Source organism: Ictalurus furcatus, chromosome 5, assembly GCF_023375685.1.
Source record: "Ictalurus furcatus strain D&B chromosome 5, Billie_1.0, whole genome shotgun sequence".
Lineage (NCBI taxonomy): Eukaryota > Metazoa > Chordata > Actinopteri > Siluriformes > Ictaluridae > Ictalurus > Ictalurus furcatus.
This window is the reverse complement of record NC_071259.1, coordinates 15,638,676-15,666,104: the sequence shown is the minus strand read 5'-3', so window position 1 is coordinate 15,666,104 and position 27,429 is coordinate 15,638,676. Positions and strand designations below refer to the sequence as shown.

At 39.0% G+C, this 27,429-nt stretch overlaps 2 protein-coding genes across 3 annotated transcripts in view; both read left to right on the top strand.

Annotated features, from left to right (window-relative positions):
- Positions 1–6,049: 6,049 nt before the first annotated feature.
- Positions 6,050–27,429, top strand: part of pxnb (paxillin b) — a 48,337-nt gene continuing 26,957 nt past the window's right edge. The window contains exons 1-2 of one of the 2 annotated variants that reach the window (XM_053624860.1): positions 6,050–6,226; positions 11,147–11,367. In XM_053624860.1, coding sequence (XP_053480835.1) covers positions 11,355–11,367 — 13 coding nt within the window. In that variant the 5' untranslated portion in view covers positions 6,050–6,226; positions 11,147–11,354. Of the gene's footprint in view, positions 6,227–11,146; positions 11,368–17,962; positions 18,081–27,429 lie in introns of those variants that run through there. The other variant, XM_053624861.1, reaches the window with a different exon arrangement.
- ctu1 (cytosolic thiouridylase subunit 1 homolog (S. pombe)) lies at positions 6,185–11,133 on the top strand. Its single transcript, XM_053624863.1, has 2 exons — positions 6,185–7,001; positions 9,606–11,133. Exons 1-2 carry the CDS (start codon positions 6,506–6,508, stop codon positions 10,139–10,141), a joined length of 1,032 nt encoding a protein of 343 aa, XP_053480838.1. The 5' UTR covers positions 6,185–6,505; the 3' UTR covers positions 10,142–11,133.

The following is a 27,429-nucleotide window of genomic DNA, read 5'->3' as shown; positions in this document are numbered from 1 at the left end:
AAAGATCCCTTCAAGAGCGAGACGTGTAATAGTCCACAAGGTCACAAAGGAACCCAGGGTAACTTCTAAGCAACTAAAGGTCTTTCTCACATTGGCTAACATTAATGAGTCTGCCATCAGGAGAACACTGGTGTGCATGGCAGGATTGCAAGGAGAAAGCCACTGCTCTCCAAAAAGAACATCTGCCCATCTGCAGTTTGCTAAAGATTACGTGGACAAGCCAGAAGGCTTTTGGGAAAATATTTTTTGGATGGATGAGAACAAAAGAGAAATTTTTGGTTTAAATGAGAAGCGTTATGTTTGGAGAAAGGAAAACTGCATTCCAGCATAAGAACCTTATCCCATCTATGGAACATGGTGGTGGAACATCTGGTCATCCGACCAAACCAAACGCTGTGATCGTCGGGGACTCCGTTGTGTGGAACGTTTGCGTCGCTTCATCTAAGGGTAAGGTGCACACAATTGTTTTTTCTGGTGCTCGTGTCCTTGATGTCGCTGTGCAGGTACCCAGGATCCTGAAGAAGGACGAGAGCATTGGAGCGGTCGTGCCTCGTTTAACTGGTAGAGGAGGAGGTGTTGGTCTAATCCATAGTCGGAATCTAGGCATCACACAAAATCCTAGTCATAAATTCAACTGTTTTGAAATTCTTTATACCAGTATAACTTATGTAGCCACAAAAAATGTCAATTCCACTAATTATTATATACAGACCCCCAGGGCCATATACTGAATTCCTTAGTGAATTTGCAGATTTTATCTCAAACCTGGTTATTTCTGTAGATAAAGCATTAATCATCGGGGATTTTAATATTCATTTTGTTAACCCGGAAGACCCTCTGAGAAGAGCGGTTGTGTCCATCTTAGATTCAGTAGGAGTCAATCAGAATGTAATAGGACCTACTCATAATGGTGGTCACACTCTTGACCTGATACTTACATACAAATTAAATATAGAAAATATTGTAATTTTTCCACAGTCTGAAGTTGTCTCTGACCATTATCTTATCTCGTTCATAATACGTATTGATCATGATATTTGCACCTCGCCACGTTACCATGTAAAACGTACATTCACAACAGCTACTGCACCGAGCTTCATCAATAACCTCCCAGCGACATCAGTTAGATTTGAATCACCGTCTGATCCCAGGGAACTCGATCATTCGACTGAATGCTTAGTCAATGCTCCGCTACACCCTAGATAGAGTGGCTCCACTCAAAAGAAAATAGAGAGAAAAGCTAGCACCCTGGTATAAAGATCAAACGCGTACCTTAAAATGGACCACTCGACAATTAGAACGTAAATGGTGTCAAACCAAATTGGTAGTATTTCAAACAGCATGGAAGGAGAGCCTACTGAACTATAGAAAACCTCTTAGTGATGCTAGAAAAGTTTATCTTTCCACCTTAATAGGAGATTATTAACATAATTTCTGTTCAACACGGTAGCAAAATTAACTAGGAATAAAACCACCACAGAAAGAAGCACACAATCATTACATAGCAGTGAAGATTTCATGAAATTTTTCATTTGTAAAGTTGAAAATATTAGATGTGAAATTCAGTCTATTAAATTAAAACCAGGCAGTTTTATAATTAACCCTGTAGATGATAATATAGCAATATTAGATCAACGATTAGAATGTTTTATTCCCCTTAGAGAGACCGAACTAGCTACATTAATCTCTTCAGCGAAATCTTCAACTTGCATACTAGATCCTTTACCTACATGTTTCTTTAAACAGATTTGTTCTGGAGTAATTGAACCGCTTTTAAATATAATCCATTCTTCCCTTAGCACTGGCTATGTACCTAAATAATTTAAATTAGCAGTTATCAAACCCCTGATTAAAAAACCTGACCTTGACCCCTCTCAACTGTCCAGCTATAGACAAACCCCTATCAAATCTCCCCTTTTTCTCCTAGATCTTAGAAAAGATTGTAGCACAGGAGCTATGCTCGTACTTACATAGGAACAACATTCATGAAATGTATCAGTCAGGATTTAGACCTCATCATAGCACAGAGATGGCGTTAGTTAAAGTAGTAAACGACCTACTACTGGCCTCTGATCAGGGTTGTGTCTCCTTACTTGTGTTACTTGACCTTAGTGCAGCTTTTGATACTATAGATCATACTATTCTCCTTGATAAATTAGAAAATGTTGCTGGCATTAAGGGAACAGTCCTCTCCTAGCTCAGGTCTTATTTGACTGATCACTATCAGTTCGTAGATGTAAATGGCGACTTCTCCACGCATACCGAGGTTAAATTTGGTGTTCTGCAAGGTTCTGTTTTAGGCCCACTGCTTTTTACTTTATACTCGAAGTCAAATTATTTATAAACATGGAATTAGCTTCCACTGTTATGCTGATGATACACAGCTGGATGTTTCAGCAAAGGCAGACGACAGACAACAGCTTAATAAAGTTGAGGAATGTGTAAAAGACAGTGGATGCTTACTAACGTCCTCTTACTTAATTCTGATAAGACAGAAGTACTTGTACTAGGACCACGTGTAGCTAGAAGTAAGCTTGCTAATTACTTAGTAACTCTGGATGGACTTCCCGTTTCGTCATGTGCAGCAGTAAAAGACCCTGGAGTGATTATTGACTCCAGTCTATCATTTGATGGTCATGTAGATAATACTACTAGAATAGCCTTCTTTCATCTCAGAAATATTGCTGAGATAAGAAATATATTGTCACTACATGATGCAGAAATTTTAGTTCATGCTTTTGTCACCTCTAGACTAGATTATTGTAATGCCATTGTAAGGCTGGTGCCAAGATGTCTGAACTTGGAGAGAACTACTCTCTGAGGACAAAGGACTACTTCGAGAACGAACACTCAATCTTTCTCCCACAGAATTAGCATCCACACCTGAGATAGCACATCATGCTAAGTGGAGCCTGGAAGATCCTCACTTCCTCTCTCCCCATACTCTTCTCTTTCTCGGTATTGAGATCACCATAAACACACCCAAGGTCTATATACATTGCATAACATGTTTTAATGCGAATAAGATGTCGACTATACATGTTTACTATATTATACAAAAGGTCTCAGTGTGACTGGAAAATATGGTCTTATTCCCTCAACAGCAGTTCAAATAAAAATTACATGCCGTTAAAGGCATACCCTCCCAGGGTCCCTCACTCAAATTACCTCCTGTATGTAAATAAGGTACATCCTTTCACAGACATCAAATTATAATCACAAACGGCACCATTTGGTGGACCACAGAGCATCTGGCTATTTAGGGGAGAGCTGGCCAAAGATTCGGGGAATCTGTAGTACTCACGATCACTGTGTGTAGTTTTTCTCTACCAGGTATGTAAGTTTTGACTCTCTTGTGTTGTATTATTATGTTTTGAATATGTAATGTTGAATGTAATTCTTCTTATTATTAATAGTAGTATTGGATTTGTATGTTTTCACACCTGGTTAAATAAATTATTAGACTTGATTATATTCTGACTTATTCTGAAATTATTGTCTCTAGTAGATTACATTAAGTCCTTGTTGCAGCAAATCTGCGACCAGGTTAGTACAGGATAATAATTTGGCATTAAGTTAAGTGTACTTAGAGTGTACAGGCTTGAAAGGAAATATCCATTTAGGACAACATAAAGTTGATCAACCATGTCTAAATAGGATGAAGTATAAAACTCTGGTTATTGTAATCTTTCTCTAGCTAACGTGTACATAGGAAAACTATGGCATGATTATATAAAGCTACTTTTACTTAGATATTATTGGTCTATCTCTGTAGATTTTAGTGGTCATGACCTCTGACTAGAGATAATGTTACTATAACTAAGTGTTACTATCTAAGGGGACTAAATAAAGTACTGCTTAGGAAAGGGTAAGCATGGGGCGGTCGTCTAAATAGTGTTAGTCCATTACCTCTGGCTAATGACCAAGACTGGCGAGTTTGTGACCGTGAGACCCGACCGTGAGACCTGACATTTAAAGTATAGAATAAATTAGAATTAATCAAGTATAGAAGATCAAAAGTATCAAAATACAAATAACTATGAAATGAATACAACATTTGAGGTTTTTACAATTGGAGTCAGATTTAATTTAAGAGAGAGTCAAGCAGAATTACAATGACAAATTTAAATGTATTCACATTGCTTCAAAAAGATAGGAGCATGTGGGAATGCTTCTACCATGTCACTGGATACCGTCGTTGGACCAGTGAGTGGACCCCTACACCATACTGTCTGGATGTTCCAGTAGGTGCATAAACAAACTCCAGTTAGTCCAGAATGCAGCTGCTAGAGTCCTAACCGGAACCAGCAGATACGACCACATCACCCCGATCTCATCAACACTGCATTGGCTCCCAGTGAAATCACACATTAAATATAAAATAATATTATTGACCTATAAAGCACTAAATGGTCTCGTGCCACAGTATCTAAATGAACTTCTGGTTTTCTATGATCTGCCACGCCTACTTGGATCAAAAGGTGCAGGCTATTTGACGGTACCTCGAATAGCGAAGGCTACAGCAGGGGGAAGAGCTTTCTCTTATAAAGCCCCAGTGTTATGGAATAGCCTTCCAATTAGTGTTCAGGACTCAGACACAGTCTCAGTGTTTAAGTCTAGGCTTAAAACGTATTTGTTTACTCAAGCTTACCATGAGTAGACTTTCTGTTACGCAAAGCACTGTCTTAACAATCTCTCCCTCTCCCACTCTCCTGCTGAGCCACACACGATTTTATGGAGATGCTAGAGATCCTGATCCTTTCTGCTCTCTGGACCTGCCTGATCCGTTCGGATGCCCTACCTCTGGATGGAGCTCTCATCTACTCCAATTCCAGATGGATATACTCCCGGTGGTTGCTGGGACTACGGTTGCTTCTAAGGCCCCGGGACTGCAATTACAACATGCAGCTTTGCACTTGGGTCTCCTTTGAACAATGCACTAGTTCTACAAACAGACTTCATATAAAACCATAATGAACTTTCCTTTACTTTTACACTATCCGTTGTTACCCAGATGAGGATGGGTTCCCTTCTGAGTCTAGTTCCTCTCAGGGTTTCTTCCTCTTAACATCTTAGGGAGTTTTTCCTTGCCACCGTCACCACTGGTTTGCTCAGTTAAATTCAGATAAATTCACACATTTAAAATCTGTATCCCGTGTTTATATATTTCTGTAAAGCTGCTTTGAGACAATGTCAATTGTAAAAATCGCTATACAAATAAAATTTAATTTAATTGAATCAAATGGTAGTATTGTGGTTTGGGCCTGTTTTGCTGCATCTGGGCCAAGATGACTTGTCATCATTATACCAGTATACCAGCGAATACTAAAGGAAAAAAAATATCAGGACATCTGTCTGTGATCTGACCGTCAAGAGAAAGTGGTCATGTAGCAAGACATACCGTAATTACACAAGTCATTCTACCAAAGAATGGTTAAAGAAGAATAAAATTTGTTTTGGAATGGCCAAGTCAAAGTCTTGACCTTAATCCAATAGAAATGTTGTGGAAGGACCTGAAGCAAGCAGCTCATATGAGGAAACCCACCAACATCAGAGTTGAAGCTATTCTGCACTGAGGAATGGTTTAAAGCCGATGTGCAGGACTGATCAACAGTTACCAAAAATGTTTACTTGCAGTTTTTGCTGCACAAGGGGGTCACACCAGATACTGAATGCAAAGGTTCACATACTTTTGCCTCTCACAGATATGTAATATTGGATCATTTTCCTCAATAAACAAATGACCAAGTATAATATTTGTGTCTCGTTTGTTTAATTGGGTTCTTGTTGTCTACTTTTAGGACTTGTGTGAAAATCTGATGATGCTTTAGGTCATATTTATTCAGAAATGTGGAAAATTCTAAAAGTTTCACAAACTTTCAAGCGCCACAATATATACAGCATAAGAATTTAATTATCATTAATTATTATTTTAATCTAATTATGTTTGTTTCCTTTCCAATTGATGCTTCACACTCCAGTCCAGTCGGTGGCGTTAATACAAAGTTGGTTTGTCAACCGCCATAAAATTGTACTAGAAGAAGAAGAAGCTTACGCGGCATGAGTGTGACGTGATCAGGTTACATTAACTCAAAAGATTCGTATATTAATTCACCAAATAGGACATGGATTACTAATAGCAATGATATAACTGATAAAGTAACGTTACGTTGTTATTGACAATTATCAGCTGCTTTGTACCTGATGTCTCGGGTTTTCAGCTTCGGTAAGCCTGCTCTGCCGTAAACGAGCTGTTCGTAAAGAAGCATTTATGGTGTATTTTGCTGATAACTTTATCGCAGACACGAGGCTGTAACTTGCTTGGTAAATATTTTCGAGTTGCAGTTGCTTCCTTAAACACAAACGAGCAAGTACACTATTTTATGATTTGGATAATGAGTTAGCTAGCGATATATCTACTTGCACCGCTGTTTATCTCGTGTCTAAAGCAGACGTGTTTGCGGGTTTAGTTCATGTTGTAAGGTTGGCTTCAGGATTGATCATTATGCCCATCCAGTGTAGCAGCTGTGCAAAAAACCGAGCGATGCTCAGACGGCCGAAGACCGGCCATTCGTTATGTAAATCCTGCTTCTTCTGGGCTTTTGAGGAAGAGATTCACCAAACGATCGTGTCGGCCAGGTTGTTTAATCCTGGGGAGACGGTTGGGATCGGAGCATCAGGAGGAAAGGACTCCACTGTACTGGCTCATGTTCTGAAAGTGCTGAATGAGCGTTATGATTACGGCCTCAAGCTGCTGCTGCTCTCCGTGGACGAGGGCATCACGGGATACCGCGACGACTCTCTAGAAACGGTGAAGAGAAACCAACAGCAGTACGATCTGCCTCTCACCATTGTGTCCTATGAAGAGCTCTATGGCTGGACCATGGACGCCATTGTCAAACAAGTGGGCCTGAAGAACAACTGCACTTTTTGCGGCGTGTTTCGGAGGCAGGCTCTTGATCGGGGAGCCATGATGTTGAACGTGGACAAGATATGTACAGGTAGTTTTTAATCAGAGAGACTTTTTATTTATTTATTTATTTATATTGATGATTGTTCACAGATTACATTTGAGTGCAAATGTTTGCATTCTGCATGTTTTCTTGGTGTCCCTCTATTTTATTTACAAATAGAAAAAGCTTAAATAATCATAGGGATCAAAGAAGGTAGAAAATGAGGGGGTTACCACAGGTGTGGCCGAAGGAAGGAGTGAGTATTATATCTGACAGGATTCTGTTGTGATATAATACAAAGGATGTGTAGTAAGATTGAAGGAAATGATAACGGTAATAGGTAGCCATACAAATTATATTAACGACTATGTTAAAGGGATGGTCCTCTCTGAAACACAGTAAATATGCTGACACTGAAATATTTGTGGTACATTTAGTGATTCTGGGGTTATTTTGTTTCATGATGCTGTGTTTTCGTTAGTCCAGTGAGATGTTTGCATTTGTGTGCTGTGGTACCGTCACTGGGGATATTGCTAGTGCTTGTACAGTGGCTTTTAATAGGAAAGAAAGTTTCACACATCTCAAACATAAGGGATAACTGTCACATTTTGTTGTTAGCTCTCAAAAAAACCCAAAAAAGCAAGAGCTTATTCTCTCACTCAACAGTTTTCTTTGACTTATAATGTCATGTGAGAAATCCAATGGGGAAGGATTGTAGGCAGCAAATATTGGATTTCAGCTTGTACAGTGCAAGGCAGCTATATATAATGCAACAAACTCAGCTTGGCTAGTGAGCAGTATAGGAGATGACAAGCAAAGTGGTGTTTGTGGTGATATTAGTATGTAAATTGAACCTTTTGGAACCATACTTGTTTTACTCAGTATACAGAGAGTAGTGGTAGCTCAGTGATTAAAGGCTGATGATCATTGATCAGAAGATTGAGGGTTCAAGCTCCAGCACTGCTAAAGCTACCACTGTTGGGTCCCTGAACATGGCCTCCAGTGCTCCAGGATTTAAGATGAAGCAAAGGCCACTACCCTCTGATGCACTATCAGCAAGTAGTCAAATGGCATAGAAAAGAAGTTTAAACCTGTGTGTGTGTGTGTGTGTGTGTGTGTAATGAGTTCAGAGTTCTTCAGTGGCCTTTCCAGTCACCAGATCTGAATATAATAGAACACCTTTGGCATGTGGTAGAACGGGAGATTTGCAGCAATTCTGCAAAAATTGCATGAAGCAATCGTGTGAACATGAACCAGCATCTCAAAGGAATGTTTCCAACATCTCGTGGAATCCACAACATGCTGTTTTTAGAGCAAAGGGAGGCCCTACCCAGTATTAGTATAGTGTTCCTAATAAAGTGTTTGGTAACTGTATGTTGTGTTGATTGTAAATGTTGACTGCTGTTTACCAGTATATTTTCAGTTGGTACATTACATTATCTACTTATAATTACTTGCATTACTTTGAGTAACATTATGGATTAGCTAACATCAGCTAGCTAGCAAATGGTAGCTCAGTCAGTCATAGCTCAAATCTGTTCCTGACAACAGTAAAACCATTATACTTGCACAAAAATGTTTTACATATTAATGGCGCCACCCATACCACTTTGAACTAGCTTTGTCAATGTGTCATCTTAAGTTTTTGTGCTTGTCTATATGCCGGTCACTGTGCGAGCTCCCCAGCATGACGAAGGGGCAGGTGCACAACCAGCATGGGTGGGAAAGAGGCGGATGCAGTGTCCGACCAACTGTATCTAAAACACATGCTCTGGATCCTAAGTCTCTACTGTGCAGTCTCTGGCTTCAGTTTTCAACTACTGTGCAAACTCAATCAAGATGGTGACTTTCCAGTTGGCCAAAAGAGGCATCAAATCTGCAAATACCATCATGGTTTTAACCCAAAAAAGTCAACTCAAAATTTCATAACAAAACAAATCTTGGATGCCACTGAATATTCATTCATGGTGGATATTTCCTTATAATTTTCTTTAAATTCAGAAGTGGAAATGCAGATTCTTGAACTGATATTTTAATTTTTCACTATCAATAGCATATTATGATGCACTGTTTAATAGGGGTGTAATGATGCATGAATCATGCATACTGCTCTCGGTAGCTCACAAGTGTTTTTGAAGCTTGTATTCTCCACTTTCTGTGCATGAACTTTCCAGCCACTGTGGTGGTTTGATTCAGCTGGGACATGCTGCCTTAAAGCAGAGAGAGAGAATTCTTTAATTCCCTGTAGCCTCTCCCAACTCAAAATAGGAAGAAGCTACTTTCTCAGAGGAGGAAGTGTGGTCTTTATTAAGTTTAAATATTTATTATACCTCATGTAACATTACTGGTATTTTATGACAAATAGCCTACTTTATTATGCAATCTGTTATGCAGTTCGAATCAGAGCCTTGTATCAAACAATATGATATGCCATGTCTTTGCAGCCCTACTATTTAACTTTTTTTTTTGTTGTTTGTTTGTTTTGTTTTTTTACTTGTGATACTTAAGAGGGATCTGGGAAACCTAACACATTAAACATCATAGCAAAAATGAAATGTCTTTGTGATAAGGTTATGCAAACTTTTACACTGAATATTATTTATTGCATCAAGGGTTACTTTTTTATTTGACTCTCTTGTGTTACATTTCAAGGTCACAATGCAGATGATGTGGCAGAGACGGTGCTGATGAATGTGCTGCGTGGTGATATTGCTCGTCTGCGTCGCTGCACAGCAATCAGCACAGCCAGTGATGGTGAAGGAGCAATACCGCGCTGCAAACCGCTCAAATATGCCTATGAAAAAGAAATTGTCCTGTATGCCTACTTCAAGAAGCTTGACTACTTCTCTACTGAGTGCGTATACTCACCCAATGCTTATCGTGGACATGCACGTACCTTCCTAAAAGACCTCGAAGCAGTCAGGCCTAGTGCTATCATGGACATCATCCACTCAGGTGAAAACCTCTCCATAAAGGAAGGAGTGAAGATGCCTGTGCAAGGAACATGCTCACGCTGTGGTTACATCTCCAGCCAGGCACTGTGCAAGTCCTGTGTGCTGCTGGTGGGCCTGAACCGAGGCCTGCCCAAACTCGGGATAGGCAAACACCACCGGCTCCATGACAAGATCTTGGCCCAGCAGGCTTTAACACAACAGGAGGAGAAGAAGCTAAAGGCAATGAACTTTTAATTAGGTGTTTCTGCATGTGGCATATATAACATAGGGGCAGGGGTGTGACCAAATTCATTATTGTTTTTAGCTTTTGGTGTTGGAATAATTTGTTGTTGAACTTTCTTTGGTATTATACAATAAACCAGACTATTGCATTTAACTACTTTGACTTGTGTGTTTATATCCTAAACACATATATTGCCGAACACTTTAATGTGATGTACGTGTTTGCATTTGCAAACCTGAGACTAATTTGTTCAGTAATGCCTGCATGAAGTTGTGCTACACTCATGCATATATTTCGTTACAAAGTATTAACAGTAAGGTCTCAAGGCCCCCATCATTATCAAAGCAATTGTATTTATTATTAGTTTGTATAGTCTATTTGTCAGGTTACTTGAATTGAATGGGTTTAATCCTAACCTCAATAACTTGGGAAATACAAATCGGCCTATAAATAGTCAGTTTGGACCTAATATGTTGTGTAGGTGGAAAGTCCAGGAATAAATAATAATAATAAAAACTGTAATTTTTGAATAATTTTTGAAAATTTGAATAATGAGCCTAATATTTTAATAGATGGGATTAAGTTCATTAAACTTTTGTACTAAGGGGGTTTTGTGGAATTTAATTTACAGGTTAAGGAGTCCCTATGAGTCCCTAGCTGCAAATATTGACAGAACCTCTGCTTTAGAAAAGACATAATACTTGACCAGTACATGAGCAAGAGGAGCTGACTGCACAATAACGTCTTCAGTTAGTTTATTCCTACCCGAGTCACCCTGTTATGTGTTCACTTCTGAATGATTTTAAACATGGTAGATATTAAGACCTCATTTAAAGGTAGTGTTATAAATACAACCACTCAGGAAGTAAATAAATCTTTATTGTGGTCACCACAGCAGCGAGTACAGCATAATAATCTCAGTGAAGACGCACTGGCCTACACGAAAGTGGTATTTTTAGCAGAGGATATGGATTGTGTGTTAATTTCGGTTGATATGTGTGTTCTGTGTGTTTCAGGCTGATCTTGGAAAGTGCGTGTGAGCACTAGAGGGCGCGCGTGCTCAGTGAGTCCCCCTCTTTGATGTCTGCGCCGGACTCTACTCACTCAGACCTGCGCGTTTGAGGAGCCACACAACTCCAGGAGAACTTGTTTTAGAAAAAGAAAAGGCTACGGGTCGCCACATTTTTTTTTAGCGACGCGAACGAGCGAGCAATTTAGCGCAGCATGGACGATTTAGGTAAGAGTTTTTCTTCTCCATACCTTTATCGTTCCTGTAGGGTGGGGGTGAGGAAAGAACAACATAGCGGAAAAGTATGGGTGGAATGGGAAGTGCTAACGTGCTACTTCGTGTGTAGCTAACTAACATAGTTTTAAAGTGAACGAGCTATTTTCGCCAGTGTGTGAATCTGTCTTCATTATGTTACCCAAGTGGTAAATTGTTCCCTTTGAGCTGTTCCGCTGATGGCAGAAACTCGTATTTGCATTAACATTCAGTTGGCTAGCTTAGCTAACAATTTTGGGAATGCCAGAGCGTCTGACGCCTGGTCTAGGAAATGTTTAAAAATAATATTATTAAGATAGGAATACAATGGCCTCTTCGTCAGGTTAGCGAGATTTGGACTTTCACGTGGTTAGAAGAAACAACCTTTTAATTCTTGAAGTAATATCCTGGTGTGTTTTTTCTTCTTCTTTTCTTTCGAATGCAAATCCCGGTGTGCTTCCTATTTGTCTTAATCTGGGTAACTAACTGTGAATGACAAAACTCAGCAGTTCAACACCACTAACAGTCTCTCAGTTAAGTAAAAATGTAGAACCTCAAACTGAGTTTTCCTGAATTTATGGATGTGTTTTAAAATGAAAGCATATACTTACATGACTATTAATTTTTACAGAATTAATTTTCTTTTCTCAATAACCCATAGTCTCTTAGCTGTATGGTTGCATGTGATGTAAAAATGCATTACACTAAATATCCAGTCCGTTAAAGAGTTTCTGCCAGAGTGACTGTTCTGCCCACTAAGTTTGCCAATATTTCGTGATTATAATTAAGATATTATTTTTCTGAGCTCGTTTGGGCAAAGCTAAGAAACCCTAGAAGACGACAGCACGGACACTAATGAGAGAAAGGCTCTGTACTCAGACAGCCTCCTGTGGAAAAGAATACGAATAGAAACTGTCATTTGTTCACAATAACAATAATATGAATGTTCAATATTATTGAACAAATACATGCCTTCATGTGCACTTTAAACATTATTTACATGAGCATTATAATATTACCAGTGAGGAACTTTAGTGGCATCCTTGACTTTAGTGATGTCCTGGCATGATTATGAACATTCCTTTTGTTTTCAGAAACTTAATCAGGTGAGCAGACACTATGGATAATGTGTTAATCTAGGTTCATTTGTATGTTACCTTATACTACTACTAACACGCTGAAGTCTAGTATAGTTTGTTGATTTTCCTGCTCGAAGACATTCAGTTCAACTCACCAGTTAATTACAAGCAGGAACATCACTAAAATATGATGGAGTCCGGCATCTTTTACTGAACCTCAGTGATTGTTGCTGTAGGCCAAATATTTTCCTCAGACTGTTTATTTGTTCTTGCTTTGCCTTGGGCCATGGCATGTTTAAGCTTGAGTCTTTTTTTAACACCAAGTAATTATCCCTCTCTTATAAGGGAAACATGAAAACAGTAACAGAGGAGTGACTGGTAGTGCTGCTCAACAACTTTATTGTCTACACTGAAAAGCTTAAGCAGGCATAGAAATGCCCATCAGCAACCAGTCATCTGTCTGTATGCTTTCTTTGACATGTTCTTCAGAGTGCTAATGGCATCATCGAGCTGGTGGGTTATGGCCTTTTCCTGCTCATGATTTTTTTTCATGCTTATTGAAACCTCTAACTGCAGAGTTGCTAGAACTTATCAGACTTTTCCAACGGGAGACAAAATATCATAAGGAGAGGCGCTAATACACACTTATTCAATGGTGTACCATAATAAGGAAATCTGAGATAGTTATGCTACCAGCATTATTTTTTTTGTACCATGTAGGCACCTGGAGTGGTGCAACAGAAAAGTGTTTGCCCTAACGTCAGATAACAGCTTGAATCCCAACAATGCCATAGCAAGAGAGAAAAATTAGCCATGCTTTTTGGGTAAGAGGGATGTTATTATTCTCTGTCTCTCCTGTCACCGTGACACTAGCTAATTTTTAATATCAAAGCTGGCTATGAGCTAAAATGTTTTTCCTCTGCAGGTAATTTTAATGTAACACTTTTTATTAACAGACATTTACAGAATAAACCTTGATTTATATGACTATTTTTTACAGCATTTATATAGTATATAGCAACTTATGTATGTGTGTGTGTATGTGTGTGTGTGTGTGTGTGTGTGTGTATATATATATATATATATATATATATATATATATATATATATATATATATATATATATATGAGAGAGAGAGCTGTTTTGGTGGCACCTACACAAGGGGGACTTGCACAATATTAGGCGGGTAGTTTTAATGCTATGGCTGATCAGTGTATATACTGTATGTAGGTCCCAGCTTACATTAGCTACCCAAAATGACTTGTATAGCTCAAATCATTAAGCCTTTATCTGCTATAGCATGTGCACAGTATGCTATGCAGTATAAAGCACACTGAGAGTCAGATTATAACCTTGTTGTGTTAGGTTGAGAGGCTACTTCGGTCATTTTTGCAACCAGGTTGTGTGAGGAATTATTTTGGTTTGCAAATACCAAAGGGGTCTGTTATAGTGATAGCTAAGATAATGTACAATGACACATAGCTAGTTAATGAAGTGCATTGATGCAAACTAGGGGAAATGAATGAGTTTGATTATTGTCCTCTTCTAACAAAGTTTCTAATGTAGTGTCATGTCTGTGCCCACAACAGAAAGTCAGCAAACTTCAGAAATGCAATCTGGTGTTCTGTCCTTGCATCACACCTAAATATATTATTTGATTCGGGTTAGTGTCTTTGAGGTGACATTTGTATTGTAGTAGCCAGAAAGTTATATGAAGACTTTGTGTCAGACTTTATTTAGCTTGATTTCGTCAGTGTTTCCATTTACCTGTGTGTGCTATAGTTACTGCACCAAGGAGTGTCACACCAGCGCAAAGTGCGTTCAGTTTAAACACACACACAAACTTTTGTTTTGCGAAACTCCATAAGAAGTAGGATTTTATATCTTGAACCTGCTAGCCCTTGTAGTTTAAGTGATGCTTAATCTTGTGCGTTTATCTGACTAAACTTCTTCGTCCTAAACGACTTCTGGTTTACTCCCCCCTCACAGCCTGTCCTGAGTTTAGCACAGCACTCAATGGCACTTCCTCAGGAAAGAGGAAGCAGCCTTTTCTCACTACAATAACCACAACGTTTTTCAGCAGGCAGATACTAATACTGACTCTAATACACCACAAGGAGACGTTTTAATAAGCTGAGGAATTTAATCTTTCTGTGTTGCACTATCAGTGTTTCTGTTTGTCCATACAACTGTTATGTTGCTAGGCTTTTAACAAAAGACTGTCATCATCTTTAGTGCTGGAGCCCAAATGAAGGGTGGATATTCATGTGTTTACATGGGTGCTATTAAGAAATATGCTTGAATCACCTTCGGCTGTTTTTTCGGACATCATGGCTAAGAAATGTTGTTAATTTGATGGCAGTGATCTATCCTCCTTTTTGCTCAGCCAAATTTAGCATCTAATTCTTGCAATCCCACTAGCATAAAAGATAAGTTAGTTGTATGCTCAGTTTATGAAATGACCTTAAATTTCAAACATGGAGTACGGTTTATGCGTGATCAACGTAGGCAGTGATGTAGAGTGCATTGTAAACTATTCTCTCTTCCCTTGCTGTCTTCTCCCAGGTTCTTTTTGAACACACTCTCCCCCTCTTCTTGGCTATGTGTCTTGGCTAGGACACAGTGCTGATTGTTTTCCTGATGGCCTCGGATGTTCTAGCACTAGACTCCAAGTTTGAACCGAATTCTTGCCACATGACTGAAACAAGAAGACCCTACCCCAAGGCATTGTGTGTCAAACGTTCCACTGGGGCGTGCAGCCATATTAAGAGCTGTGTGCAAGTTAAATTGAAAAGGCCAGATCTAACAGTGTTTGTGCCGTCAGCTTGGATCATGTCCAAATTTAACACGTTGAACTTAACCCATGTCTCAGCCAACACTTAGTTTAAGTAGGTACTGGTGTGTTGTGTGTGCACCTGGAGTAGTCCTCCCTCATGTAAGGCCTATGTGGAAGAACTTTTATTTCAGGGAAGTGTTGACTTTCTGCTGGGCTTGTAGATGACATGAGACATGGAGCGTGTCAGTCTTTCTGCATGTCACCTTGCAGCACAAATCTATTGCCAATTTCTTCAGCTACTATGTGTCTCCCCCCCACCCCCCACCCCAGTCTTTTTCTTGCCTCACACTCAGCCCCTCAGTTACTTCCTTCATTCCTTGCCTCCCTCTTCCCCACACAGATGCATATAATTAACTGACTCTTACTGTTCTGTTGTTGGCTTTGTTGTGAGCTATCAGTTGTAATCTCGAATTCTGTCAGTTTCTCATTCTCTTGCTCTCACCAGTATAAATATAGGTGGTGTAGTATTTCTCATGCAGGAAGTTCTGGGTAGTAAACAGGGCAGTCATCACTGACTTGTCGCTACATGTCCACTGCACATGATAGGAAGGGCTTGTTACTGGTTAAAAGAAATGTTCTTGTTCTGTACAGGTTCAAAGATATGAGCAGTTAGTTTGCAAGCAGGGTCTAGTTATTCCGGGACCCCCCCATTCCCCACCCCCCTTCCATGTGCGTTCTGTAAATTGTATCTGCACGTTATTTTAAACTGAGGAACATTTTGTGCAAAGCGATAACTTGGAATATAGCTCTGCGCTTTTTCTTTAATCAGTGCAGTTAATATTTTACTAATAAGTTGAAATAGTATGCTTGCAATCCTAATAAAATACAATATTCAGTGAGAATTCATAATAAATATATTCATTGCAATGCAAAGAATTTCTGAATGAATTACAATACATGCCACTTCTGAAACCAGCAGAGTTTGCTGTATAAGGTTCTTGTGAGTGTGTTGACTGTTTTTCTATATTTAGGTGGGCGGAAGTCATGGTTGCAAACAGACACAAATGAAGTGCCTTTTGTAAGACTGAATTTGTCATACAGCCTAGCCCACAGCTCTCCACCTTTCTTTGGTGGTTCTGCAGTGGCATGTGTGGAATTTAAATCCTGATATTCACATAAGGGTGTGTGACTGAGAGGAGAGGAGTGGAGTGGCCAGGGCTGAAGGATGTCTTAAAACTGCATTGAGGTTTTCCCCAAACTTTTTATTAACCTACTTGATTGTTAATTTGTACAATAGAATTCCTGCAAGTACTTGCATGGTTGTCAGATTGTAGCAAATCCACTGAGAATTATCGCTGTACATGTTTTGGCCTAATGTTCTGCAGCTAAACAGAGTCTTCATAAGATGAAACATCCTTTTTCTAAGTGGAAAGTTCTTTCTGGTCTTACAGTGTATGTTAGATGTGAGCAAGCAGTGTGTGCTCATTCTTCTTTTCTCCTCATGATAATTCCTAATATCCAGGATTGAGTTAACACTTGGTTATGTTTGCTTTCTTAAACACAGTACCAACCACACCATTTGGTTCTCCATAAATGGCAGCCTTGCATTTCACACCTCCTTTTATGTTAATTTGAAACATACTACTGCCTCCTCCTGTTCTATCCTAGGTACAACATGGTAAAGATTTTAGTTGAAGATTTTTTAACGCTCTTATTAAGGAGCACTGTCTCAGAATCACACAGTTGTGGCATATTAAATCTGTTCTTTACTTACTTAACTAATATACAAACTTCATTGATCTTCATGTCAATATCAGGTTAATGTAATATCTATCACAACACTGTCATGTCGTTTGTCACAGGATGTCCTCTATCATACTTTCTTGGTGGTGGTGTTTGATTTGAAGACAACAATATGGGAAATCCGTAGCATGCCTTATACTCCGGTCTTTTCCATTTTGTGTCTTATTCTGACACAATGTACTTCTAAAATCTGGCAGTTAAGGGGGAACATTGAACTCTAAGTAACACTGCTCATACAGATTGTATAATCCAGACCCACTTGAGCATGTTAGAAACAGTTAATAATTGTTCGTGCTGTTTTTCAGACCCATTTAACGTCCAATGAAAGTACAGCAGTGACATGATCTCCATATTTGATATTTTCCTGCTCCGTCACTCATGATTGGGTGTGATCTTTATCTGTATTCGGTCACTATGGAGACTTTGTTGAACAGTATAATTATTAATCACCCCTTCAGGGTAGCAAAATAAAGGAAAGAAAGTATCTGAGAGAAGGAATGAAGCCAATACCTCTCTAGCTTTTTAAAAGCAGGACTGAGCATGCTTACGGCTGTTTAGTTTCAGCACGTTTACACTGCCATGCATGTTGATCCTTAAACTTAAAATAGTTAAGCTATATGCTCCCATGTGGTTCTATGTCAAGGGTTAAACATAGCTAGCATTGGAGCTATGTATATTATTCTTATACCCTCTTACCTAATGTCTATATTTAAATGGTCTTTAGTTACGGCAGAATCCATTAGTTTGTCTGTAAAATTGCCTTTTTACCTATAATTTTGAGTATGAGTGTATGTTGTAATTGTCTATTTCAATGTTTTATGTATTACTAAAAGAAAAAATATATGACTTAGCTGAAACATAAAGAAACAAGTGTATAAGTAGACAGATTTTGGTTAAGAGTGGGTTAATGTCCCCTGGCTTCATTGTCCCTCCCACTGCATTGCATTCTCTCTCTCTCTCACTCACACACACACACCATTCTCTTTTACACTCCTATTACTGGCCTTGGTACACTTGCTAGGACACTCAGGTATGGATAAGATTGGAATACTTTTGAGAAATACATGCACACAATAATGTGAGTACAATTTTTGCCTCTTTTGAAGTCATAGTAGGTGTTTTAGTGATGTAGCTCACGTTGTCTCATTTGTGTGTGTGTGAGACATGTCTCATGTATTGGGCAGCTACTAGACAGGGCTACTAACAGTCCTCAGCTGTTGACTGCTTTTCAAGGAATGAAAGACATAGCCCCTTCCTGATTATAATATTCCCCTTGAATACATCTCTGTGTAGGAGATATTAACTATCACTAAGTCATATATAACCCCTATTTTTAACTGCTATTTTGACCTCTCTAATAAAAGCTCAGTCTGTACTGCTGATCTAAACAGGTACTTTATCTGTGCTGTTTTATGAATAGCACAGTTTCAAAGTGCAACCCTGCCCTCAGCTTATTTGTACTTTCATGTGATGACTTGCTCTGCAAACTTGCTCATCAGTAATCTCTGCCACCAGGCTTCCAGATATGGCCTGGGATTTCATATCTGGTCGTTTGGTATTTGCACTCATAAACTTTAAGTAACAGTGGCGCAGGCTCAGATGTCTGAGGCCCAGGTTAGCATATAGCTGTCATATAAACCTTCACTGTTCCAGTCTTTAACCACCCATGTTGTCAGTCTTTCAACAAGTGTGAATTTTTTTTCTTCCCCCAGTATGGTATGTCAGAGCTAAAAGCTCTTTACACATTAGTGTTGGGTGATCTTCTCCATAGTCAGATCATCCTATCATCAGCCTGTGGGCGGGCAGGGCAATAGTTATTGTTTGCTAATTTATTTACTCATTTATTATATAATATATTCATTATATGTGCAATTTTTATAATATATTTTATTATTATAATGCTTACTTGTCAAGAGTAATGTCTCCCTCCAAAAACATTGCCTCTGCCTCAGAATCAATATATGATTCATCACTATTTACTTTTGAAACATCATCTGCAGACTTGTCGCTTTCATGCAGAGTACATTCTTCCAGCACGTATTAGAGCTAGTCTTTTTGTTTTCTTCCTCCATTTCGACATTTCACCTTCCAAAGGTTAGTCACAGTCACAAAGCTACACTTTTCACCTATGTATGGACACACAAAACACTTGGCATTGGTTAGCCAGCTTTTAAGTTGAAGTGTTGAAACTTCCCACTAAAGCAGCACACCATATTTTTTAGAACTTCACTGGCTATATAATGTGCCAGTCATCCACACAATCTGTTGCAATCGGCTCAAGCTTTTCATGAAGGAAAAGGGGAAGGCACTTCATTTCATTGCGGATTCTCAATGGATGTTGAAGGCTATGGACAGGAAAAGGAAGTGCCTATTGGCTCAAATGAGGTGTCAATCAAAAGGTCAGAGTGCAGTGGCCATTTTGGTATCAAGACATCAGTAATGTTTATATGTGAACTAACGTTATTACGGAGAACATGTGAAAGATGTGGCACATCTGTCGGTATTTTGATATGATGCAGCAACAGTCCATGGGTATTTATTGATGTAATAATGTGTTTTTAGACTAAATATTTACTTGATTGAATCGTATGGACCTTTGCCAATATAACGACTGCTTTTGTCGGGATGTTATCGATCAGTGGACTGCTGTGAGGCGTCATAGGTGAGTTGTCTCAATTTTGTAATTGTTTGTTTGTATGTTGGTGGTCTGACATAGACGTTGATTGTAGCTGCTGTTGTGATTGGATCTTGAAACGGTCTGTATCAATCAAATCACAAGAATCTTAACTTTCCAAAGATATACTGCATAAGTACCTATGGACACATAGCAACTGTGTACATAGCATCGTTTTGTGCTTAACAGTGCGATGGCCCACCCGCGGGCCGTTGGTTTGTTAACAGTGGGATAACGAGCCAAAAATCGTCTTGACATGTTGTCAAAGGCATCAGTTATCGGAGATATCTCTGATTACCGCCAATCCCCAAAATCATTGTCTATGGCTAAAAGCTAACACATGGAAAAGGATGGATAGTAGTGAGACAAGCTTTATTTTCTCTCTCTCTCTCTTCCCCTATCACTCCCAGTCTACTTCCATCTGTCTTTCTCTCAGCTGACAGGCTGAAACATGCTATTGCCATCATAGAATTCATAACTGTCTAAGTTTTTTTTCTCCCCTTCTTTCATCTATTTTATGCAGCACTTCTAACACAATTGTTGCTCTGTTTTACACTATCTAGCCCAACCCTGATTCACATTATCAGCACTGCACATTTATTTACTGACTGATCAAATATTTCACCAGACAAAATAGGTTCGTTCTGTGTGCTTCTGTTGTTGAGCACTACCATTCAAAAGGGATTAGGCTATGTGACAATGATATTTATCTTCGCAGCACTAACTTGCCACACTGGCATATTGACTTTCTCCCTGGTTTTCAGTATAATAAATTGCTGTTGTAATGTTTAATGTTTTAATACAGGTCCTCTTTATATTTTATTGCATAAAATAGAAAGGAAGTATGGGTTAATGTTGCATGTTATCCAGTATGTAAGCTGGTTTGACCACCGTGAACATCTGTACTATACTCTTTTGAATGACCAGATGATGTTTCACTTTCTAAACACCTTCTACCAAATGTATTGAAATGACATACAGTGCCTTCCACTAATATTGGCACCATTGATAAATATGAGCAAAGAAGGCTGTGAAAAATTGTCGGTATTCTTTAAAATTAAAAAAGTTTTAAAAATTCACAAAAATACTCTGCTGTCATGGATATCAAACAAAATGCACGTTTATGGGGGGGGGGGGGGGCAACTCTGGTAAGTTTAGGTGTGCTACAATTATTGGCACCCTTTTAGTCAACACTTTGTTACCTCACTTTGCCAAGATAACAGCTCCGAGTCTTCTCCTATAATGCCTGATGAAGTTGGAGAATACATGGAAAGGGATCTGAGACCATGCCTCCATACAGAATCTCTCCAGATCCTTCAAATTTGGAGGTCCACGCTGGTGGACTCTCCTCTTCAGTTCACCCCAGAGGTTTTCTATGTGTTTCAATTCAGGGGACTGGGATGGCCATGGCAGGACCTTGATTTTTTGTGGTCAGTAAATCATATTTGTGTTGATTTTGATGTATGTTTTGGATCATTGTTCTGCTGGAAGATCCAACCACGGCCCATTTTAAGCTTTCATGTTTTCATTTAATATCTGTTGATATTTGATTGTCCATTATGCCAGAAAAACTGCCCCAAAACATTAGAGCCACCACCATATTTAACTGTGAACATGAGGTACTTTTCTGTATGGCTACCTCTCTGTGTGCACCAAATCCACTTCTGGTGTTTATTTCCAAAAAGCTCTATTTGGGTTTCATCTGACCATAGAACCCAATCCCAGTTCCTGGAAACCGAAGTTCCAGTAGTGACTGGCAAACTGAACACTCGAGTTTGTTTTTGGATGAGAGTAGAGGCTATTTTCTTGAAACCCTTCCAAAAAAACTTGTGATGTAGGTGACTTTGTAGTTTTGTAGAGTTTCTGACCCCAAGATTAGGGCTGGGTAAAAAAAAATTGATTCACTGATTATGATCTTCAATTAAACAAACCATATCAATTCAGGAAATCCCGAATCAATTATTAATGAGTGCTTTACTTGAGAGGATGTGAATGTTATCTGTAGTTTGCCTCTTGTCCTGAAGATGTCGCCATCTTTCATGTTTTGAATTTTGAAAAGGGTTTTATTTCTTAAGCATGTCTTAAGTTGCTAATGAATTTCACTGTTGCACGTTTACAATGTTTTTTTCATTTACAATGTAATGTGCATTGTGCAGTTTGTGCTTACCTTGTGTGCATTGTTGCACGTATTTATGATTTCTTGTTACAATGTTTGTTACTCAAAGTAAAAGTAGAAAGTAATTAAACATAATTGTGTGGGCTCCATTGTTAATGTAAATGTGTATTTCAGTAATATACCTAAGTAGAAGGATTTTAGTTACCAGCATTTATATTAATATATATATTCCATGTCTGTAAAACTAACATTTTAAATGAAATCTTGATAACTAATCGATATTGAATCGAAACAAAATCGAATGGAAACTATATAAATAAGAATCTCATCGAATTGCCAAATTGGTCACAATACCCAGCCCTACCCAAGATGCAACTAACCAACAGCAATTCTCCATCTGTGATCCTTGGAGATTTTTTGGCTGCTCGAGCCATCCTCATCCCAGTGCGTTGAGACAATAGACGCACGTCCAATTCTAGGTTGATTCATAACTTTTCCAGTTGAGTGGAACATCTTAATTATTGTCCTGATGGTGGAAATGGGCATTTTCAATGTTTTTTGCTATTTTCTTATAGCCACATCCTCATATTTATACCTCTATGAAACAGGAAGTCATGGTTGAACAATTTCCTGTTCCTAATCACCCAGGTGTACTAAAAAATTTAAAATATCAATGGGAATATACTTCAAATATATTTTTCTTATATGAATTCATAGGGGTGCACACCTATATTTAACAATTTTTTTGATAAACCTGTTATGTTTGCAGTTGTTTGATAACTATGAGTGCAGAGTATTTTTGTGAATTTTTATTAAATAAAAGATCAAAAGGTTAAACAGTTAAGACAATTTTTCACAGCCTTCTTTGCTCATATTTACCAAGGGTGCCAATATTAATGGAGGGCACTGTAATTATGCTGTAAGCTGATGCAAAGATGTTTCTGCTTAATGGTAGGGAAGAACATTTTTAGCACTGTAACAGGCCCCTGTGCATTCCATTGTCACTGAATCTGACCCCACATACAAACATTGTATCTCAATTTTTTTTTTTTTTGCTAATGTTAGGCCTGTAACGATCATTATCAACTTATCGTATGATATATTAGCACAAATGACATGTATGGTATTGACAATGCACTATTTTTTTTTTTGAAGAAAAATCTAGAAAGAATAGTTCTAGTGTTTCCAATAATCCAGTCGTAGGCAATAATGTCGGGGATTGACCTGCTTAAGCTGTGTGAGCTGAAGCTGAACAGTGATTGATCACCTGTAAATGGCAGTGCTTTACTAGCACGTTAATGAACTGACTCGGATGCATTCTATACACTTATGAGATTGATGAGACATATACAAAACATAAATGTAATATTACACCTGTACAAAATGATGCAAATGCACAGGTGAACTTAAAGGGTCATGAAACCTCCCTCTTTCAATTCAAGTCTACCTCTCAATGTTTTTGAAAAATGCAACTTAAATGGGTGTGGATGGCTGTGTGAAGAAGGGAGGGGGCGTGGCAGGAGAGGAAGAGGGGGGCGAGCCTTCTGACCACTTACAGTAAAGATGGATAGTGACAAAGTTTGCAGATGAGGCAGAGGATTTCTCTCCTCCTGAATCCCCAGGGCTAAATGGAGACACAATAGATAGCAGTGCAGTCTCTGCCCTCTCTATTTGAACCATTAGCCCCTGGCGTGACTATGGAGGAAAACAAAACAAAACCGGAGGCAGCGCGGATGGGAGGAGTGTCGGAATGGTAGCTAGCTAATAGGCTCGAGCTTTTCACGAATAAAAAGGCGAAGGCTCTTCTCTTCAACACAGACTCTCGTTGCATAGTTTTGCACACGACGGTCTGGGATAGGTAGGGATGTCCATCCATCCATCTTCTATACCGCTTATCCTTCCTTCAGGGTCACGGGGAAACCTGGAGCCTATCCCCGGGAGCATCGGGCACAAGGCGGGGTACACAGGGTGCCAATCCATTGCAGGCGGGGTACACAGGGTGCCAATCCATCGCAGGGCATACTCACATACACACCCATTCATATACTACGGACACTTTGGACATGCCAATCAGCCTACCATGCATGTCTTTGGACTGGGGGAGGAAACCGGAGTACCCGGAGGAAACCGGAGTACCCGGGGGAAACCCCCGCAGCATGGGGAGAACATGCAAACTCCGCACACAGGGCCACGGCGGGAATCGAACCCCTGACCCTTGAGGTGTGAGGTGAACATGCTAACCACTAAGCCACTGTGCGGTAGGGATGTCGCGATACCAAAAATCTAGTAGTCGGTAACGATACCACCAAAAGTATCCAAAAGTACCAAAGTCGATACCACGGTGTGGTATAAAAAAATAATAAATAAAAGTAAAATTAAAAACTCCTGGAGGACATCCTCCTCTGGCTAATACTGGCAAATAGAGAGAGAGAGAGGGATATTTTAGTTATCAAACACTGTCTGACAATGACTAATAAAAGAGTGCTAAGTGCTAATAACAAGTGCTAAGGTGCACTCCTAAATGCGCGCACACACACACACACCCCTTATACTCTGAATGCAAGCATTAGTTTAAATTCACTGATATGGTGGCAGGCCAAAAAGATTTATTAAAACCATTAACATTTGAATAATTATTAGTGACATTAGGCTACAATTAGCAGACAGGACACGGGCTGAATGGCGATGCACGGTGGCCCATTAGGAGGTAGTTTATAACGTTGCAATGCGTTAGCATCGTTAACAAATAACAGGCTATCGCAAACATTATATGGAGCATAACGTTAGCTGGTTTCACGGCCACCGTTTCGCTCGGTGACTCGCACCGGCCATGTACATGGATCTCACGGTCACAAACTCACCAGTCTTGGTCATTAGACAAAGGCAATTGTCTAATAATATTTAGATGGCTGCCCATGCTTGCCCTTTTCTAAAAAGTACTTTTTTAGTCCCCACAGATCTGTACACACTTAATTAGTATAACATCTCTAGTCAGATGTCATGACCACTACTATCTGAACAAGTTGACCAATTTTATTTCTCTATAATAGTAGCTTGTATAATCATGCCATGGTTTACCATGTACACTTAACTAGTATAATATTACAATAATCAGAGGTTAAGGCTCGCCCTTTTTAGATTGGTCAATTAACACTATGTTGTTCTAAACGGAAATTCCTTTTAGCCTTTACAGTCTAAATACACTTAACTAAAGCCAAGTTGTTAGCCTGGATTCTAAAATCTCAGTTGGCATGCCCCAATGCTCCACCTAAACCTGGATTTTAGCCTGTATTAACTTGGTCGCAGATTTGCTGTAACAAGGACTTAACATAATCTGTTAGAGACAATAATTTCAGGGTAGATCAGAATAAATTCAAACATAATTTATTAACCAGGTAACTTCAATAATAATTCTTAATCCAATTCAAAAGAGCATAAGCAGTAATCAGTAATAAATAAGCATCACATAAAACAAACAAGAGAATTAGAGATGTTTACCTAGCAGTGAAACTACACACAACAATTGTGAGGGAGATCTGTGTACAGGTTCCCCGAATCTTTGGCCAGCTCTACCCTAAATAGCCAGATACTGTGTGGGTCCACCAAATGGTGGTGTTTGTGGTTTAAATTGGAATTTTGTCCAGTTGGCATTTGGGATTGCTTTGACGTCTGTGGAAAGATGTAATTTATTTACCTACAGGAGGTAATTTGTGTGAGGGACCTGGGGAGGGTATGCAATATTTTTCTCTAGATTTTGATAATGATTTGAACTGCTGCTGAGGGAATGAGACCATATTTCCAGATGCACTTGAGACTTTTTGAATGATACTAAACATGTATAGTCAACTTCATAACATTAAACATATATTATGTAATGCATATGGACCTTGGGTGAGTTTAAGGTGATCTCAACACAGAGAGAGAGAAGGGTGTGTGGAGAGAGGAAGAAGGAAGCAATGTAGTGAGGTGTACTCTTCTCGTCTCCACTCAGCATGATGTTATCTCATGAGAGTTCAAGTGTTAACTCCCGTAAGAGTCCTTTTTCCTCAGAGAGCAGTTCTTTCCAGGTTCAGATATCTTGGCACAAGCCTTAAGGTCCTTTCACACAGCATGATGTGATAAAGCGAAGCGAATCACCGACGAATGGTGCTTTCACACCGAACGTGAAACGATTGGTTGCCTTCAGCTAATTCACGCCTGCATGATAGGTGACACTGACCGAGAATGCATTTTACGCCTGCACACTAGGTGCACAACCCACTATTCAGTTGATTGGCCCATCATCTTTGACCACTGAGAAGAAGAATCACTTAAATGTTGGCGCATAGCACCACAACACAAACTGTTAAGAAGCACAGAAACAAACTTTTCTTATTTTATGTACTCTACCCAGAAAGGGAAGCAAAAATCTTTTTTTTTTTTTTTCTGAATAGCACCATCAAACTGTTTTAGTATGAATTAAATAATGTGAAATATAATGCAATAACACAGTAGTGGGACAAAACCCAAGTTTAATGCCCAAGACCAGCCCACTTTGATAATTGAAGTGAAAGTTCAGTTCTTACTATCCCATTATATTTATTACTGACATGTTTCAACAAGAATAAAGATAAATAAAAAATGACATACTGAGTATCTGCTACAAAAAGTCCAACTGTAACATTATGGGGAAAAAGTTGTTTGCATTCAAACAAATGAAGTATTTTAGTAAGAAATATACTTTATACTATGGCATGTGACGGTGGTTTGTTTATATCTCCATGGTACGAGCATGTGTGTGAGAGAGAGCGAGCGAGCTGAGCAAATGGCACTTTTTAATGCATAAGTAACTGATGCGCACACCATTTTATCAGTACAAGGTCAATTGGATGGAAACTGGCGGGAGACAGCAAATATCGCAAACTTTTTTTTACGCACTTTCAGTTTGTCGATAACAGAAATGCACAAAAAGTGACTGCACACTTGGCAAATGATAAGAACTCAATATCCATCCTCTTCTCTCGTCCAGAATACTCCTCTTGTGTGTTTACACTGTTTTCAAAACTGTTTGCTGTGCTACAGCGCCACCTATCTTGCTCTTTGCTGCAACAGATACGTGATCTAAAGCTCAAAACTAATTGCATGGCCCGTTTCATCGCAGAGCGACAGGATAAATAATCGACACACTGGACGAAAAAGTGTTGCATTGTCTTGTTTTGTATCAACTTAAACGTGTTGATACATGTTTAAGTTAATATATGAAATGTGTGAATATTTGGTTCACTTTTAATCAACTTTTAATTTAATTAACTAAAATGCAACTGACTAATATTCAATGCCATTTTAGTCAGAGTAAAATTGACAAATTAATAAATTGACATGATGCAATATTGACTAGACAAAATCTACGACTGAAAACAGTGTGAAAATTAACACTGGAACTGGCCTATGAGCCTGATATCATTTCTCACAGTTATTTCTAGGACAATATATATCATCTCAAATATATCACTAGCGGTTTTTTTACTACCCGGAAGTATAAGTTGTTTCCTAGTCGATGGCGCATGATGTCATACACATGTAATGTGACGCCGCTAGCTTTAGCAGATA

Excerpts from the sequence above, each read along its gene's own strand:
- ctu1 (XM_053624863.1), top strand. The coding sequence starts at position 6,506 with ATGCCCATCCAGTGTAGCAGCTGTGCAAAAAACCGAGCGATGCTCAGA. Across the intron at positions 7,002-9,605 it reads CGTGGACAAGATATGTACAG|GTCACAATGCAGATGATGTG; the intron begins GTAGTTTTTAAT and ends TTACATTTCAAG.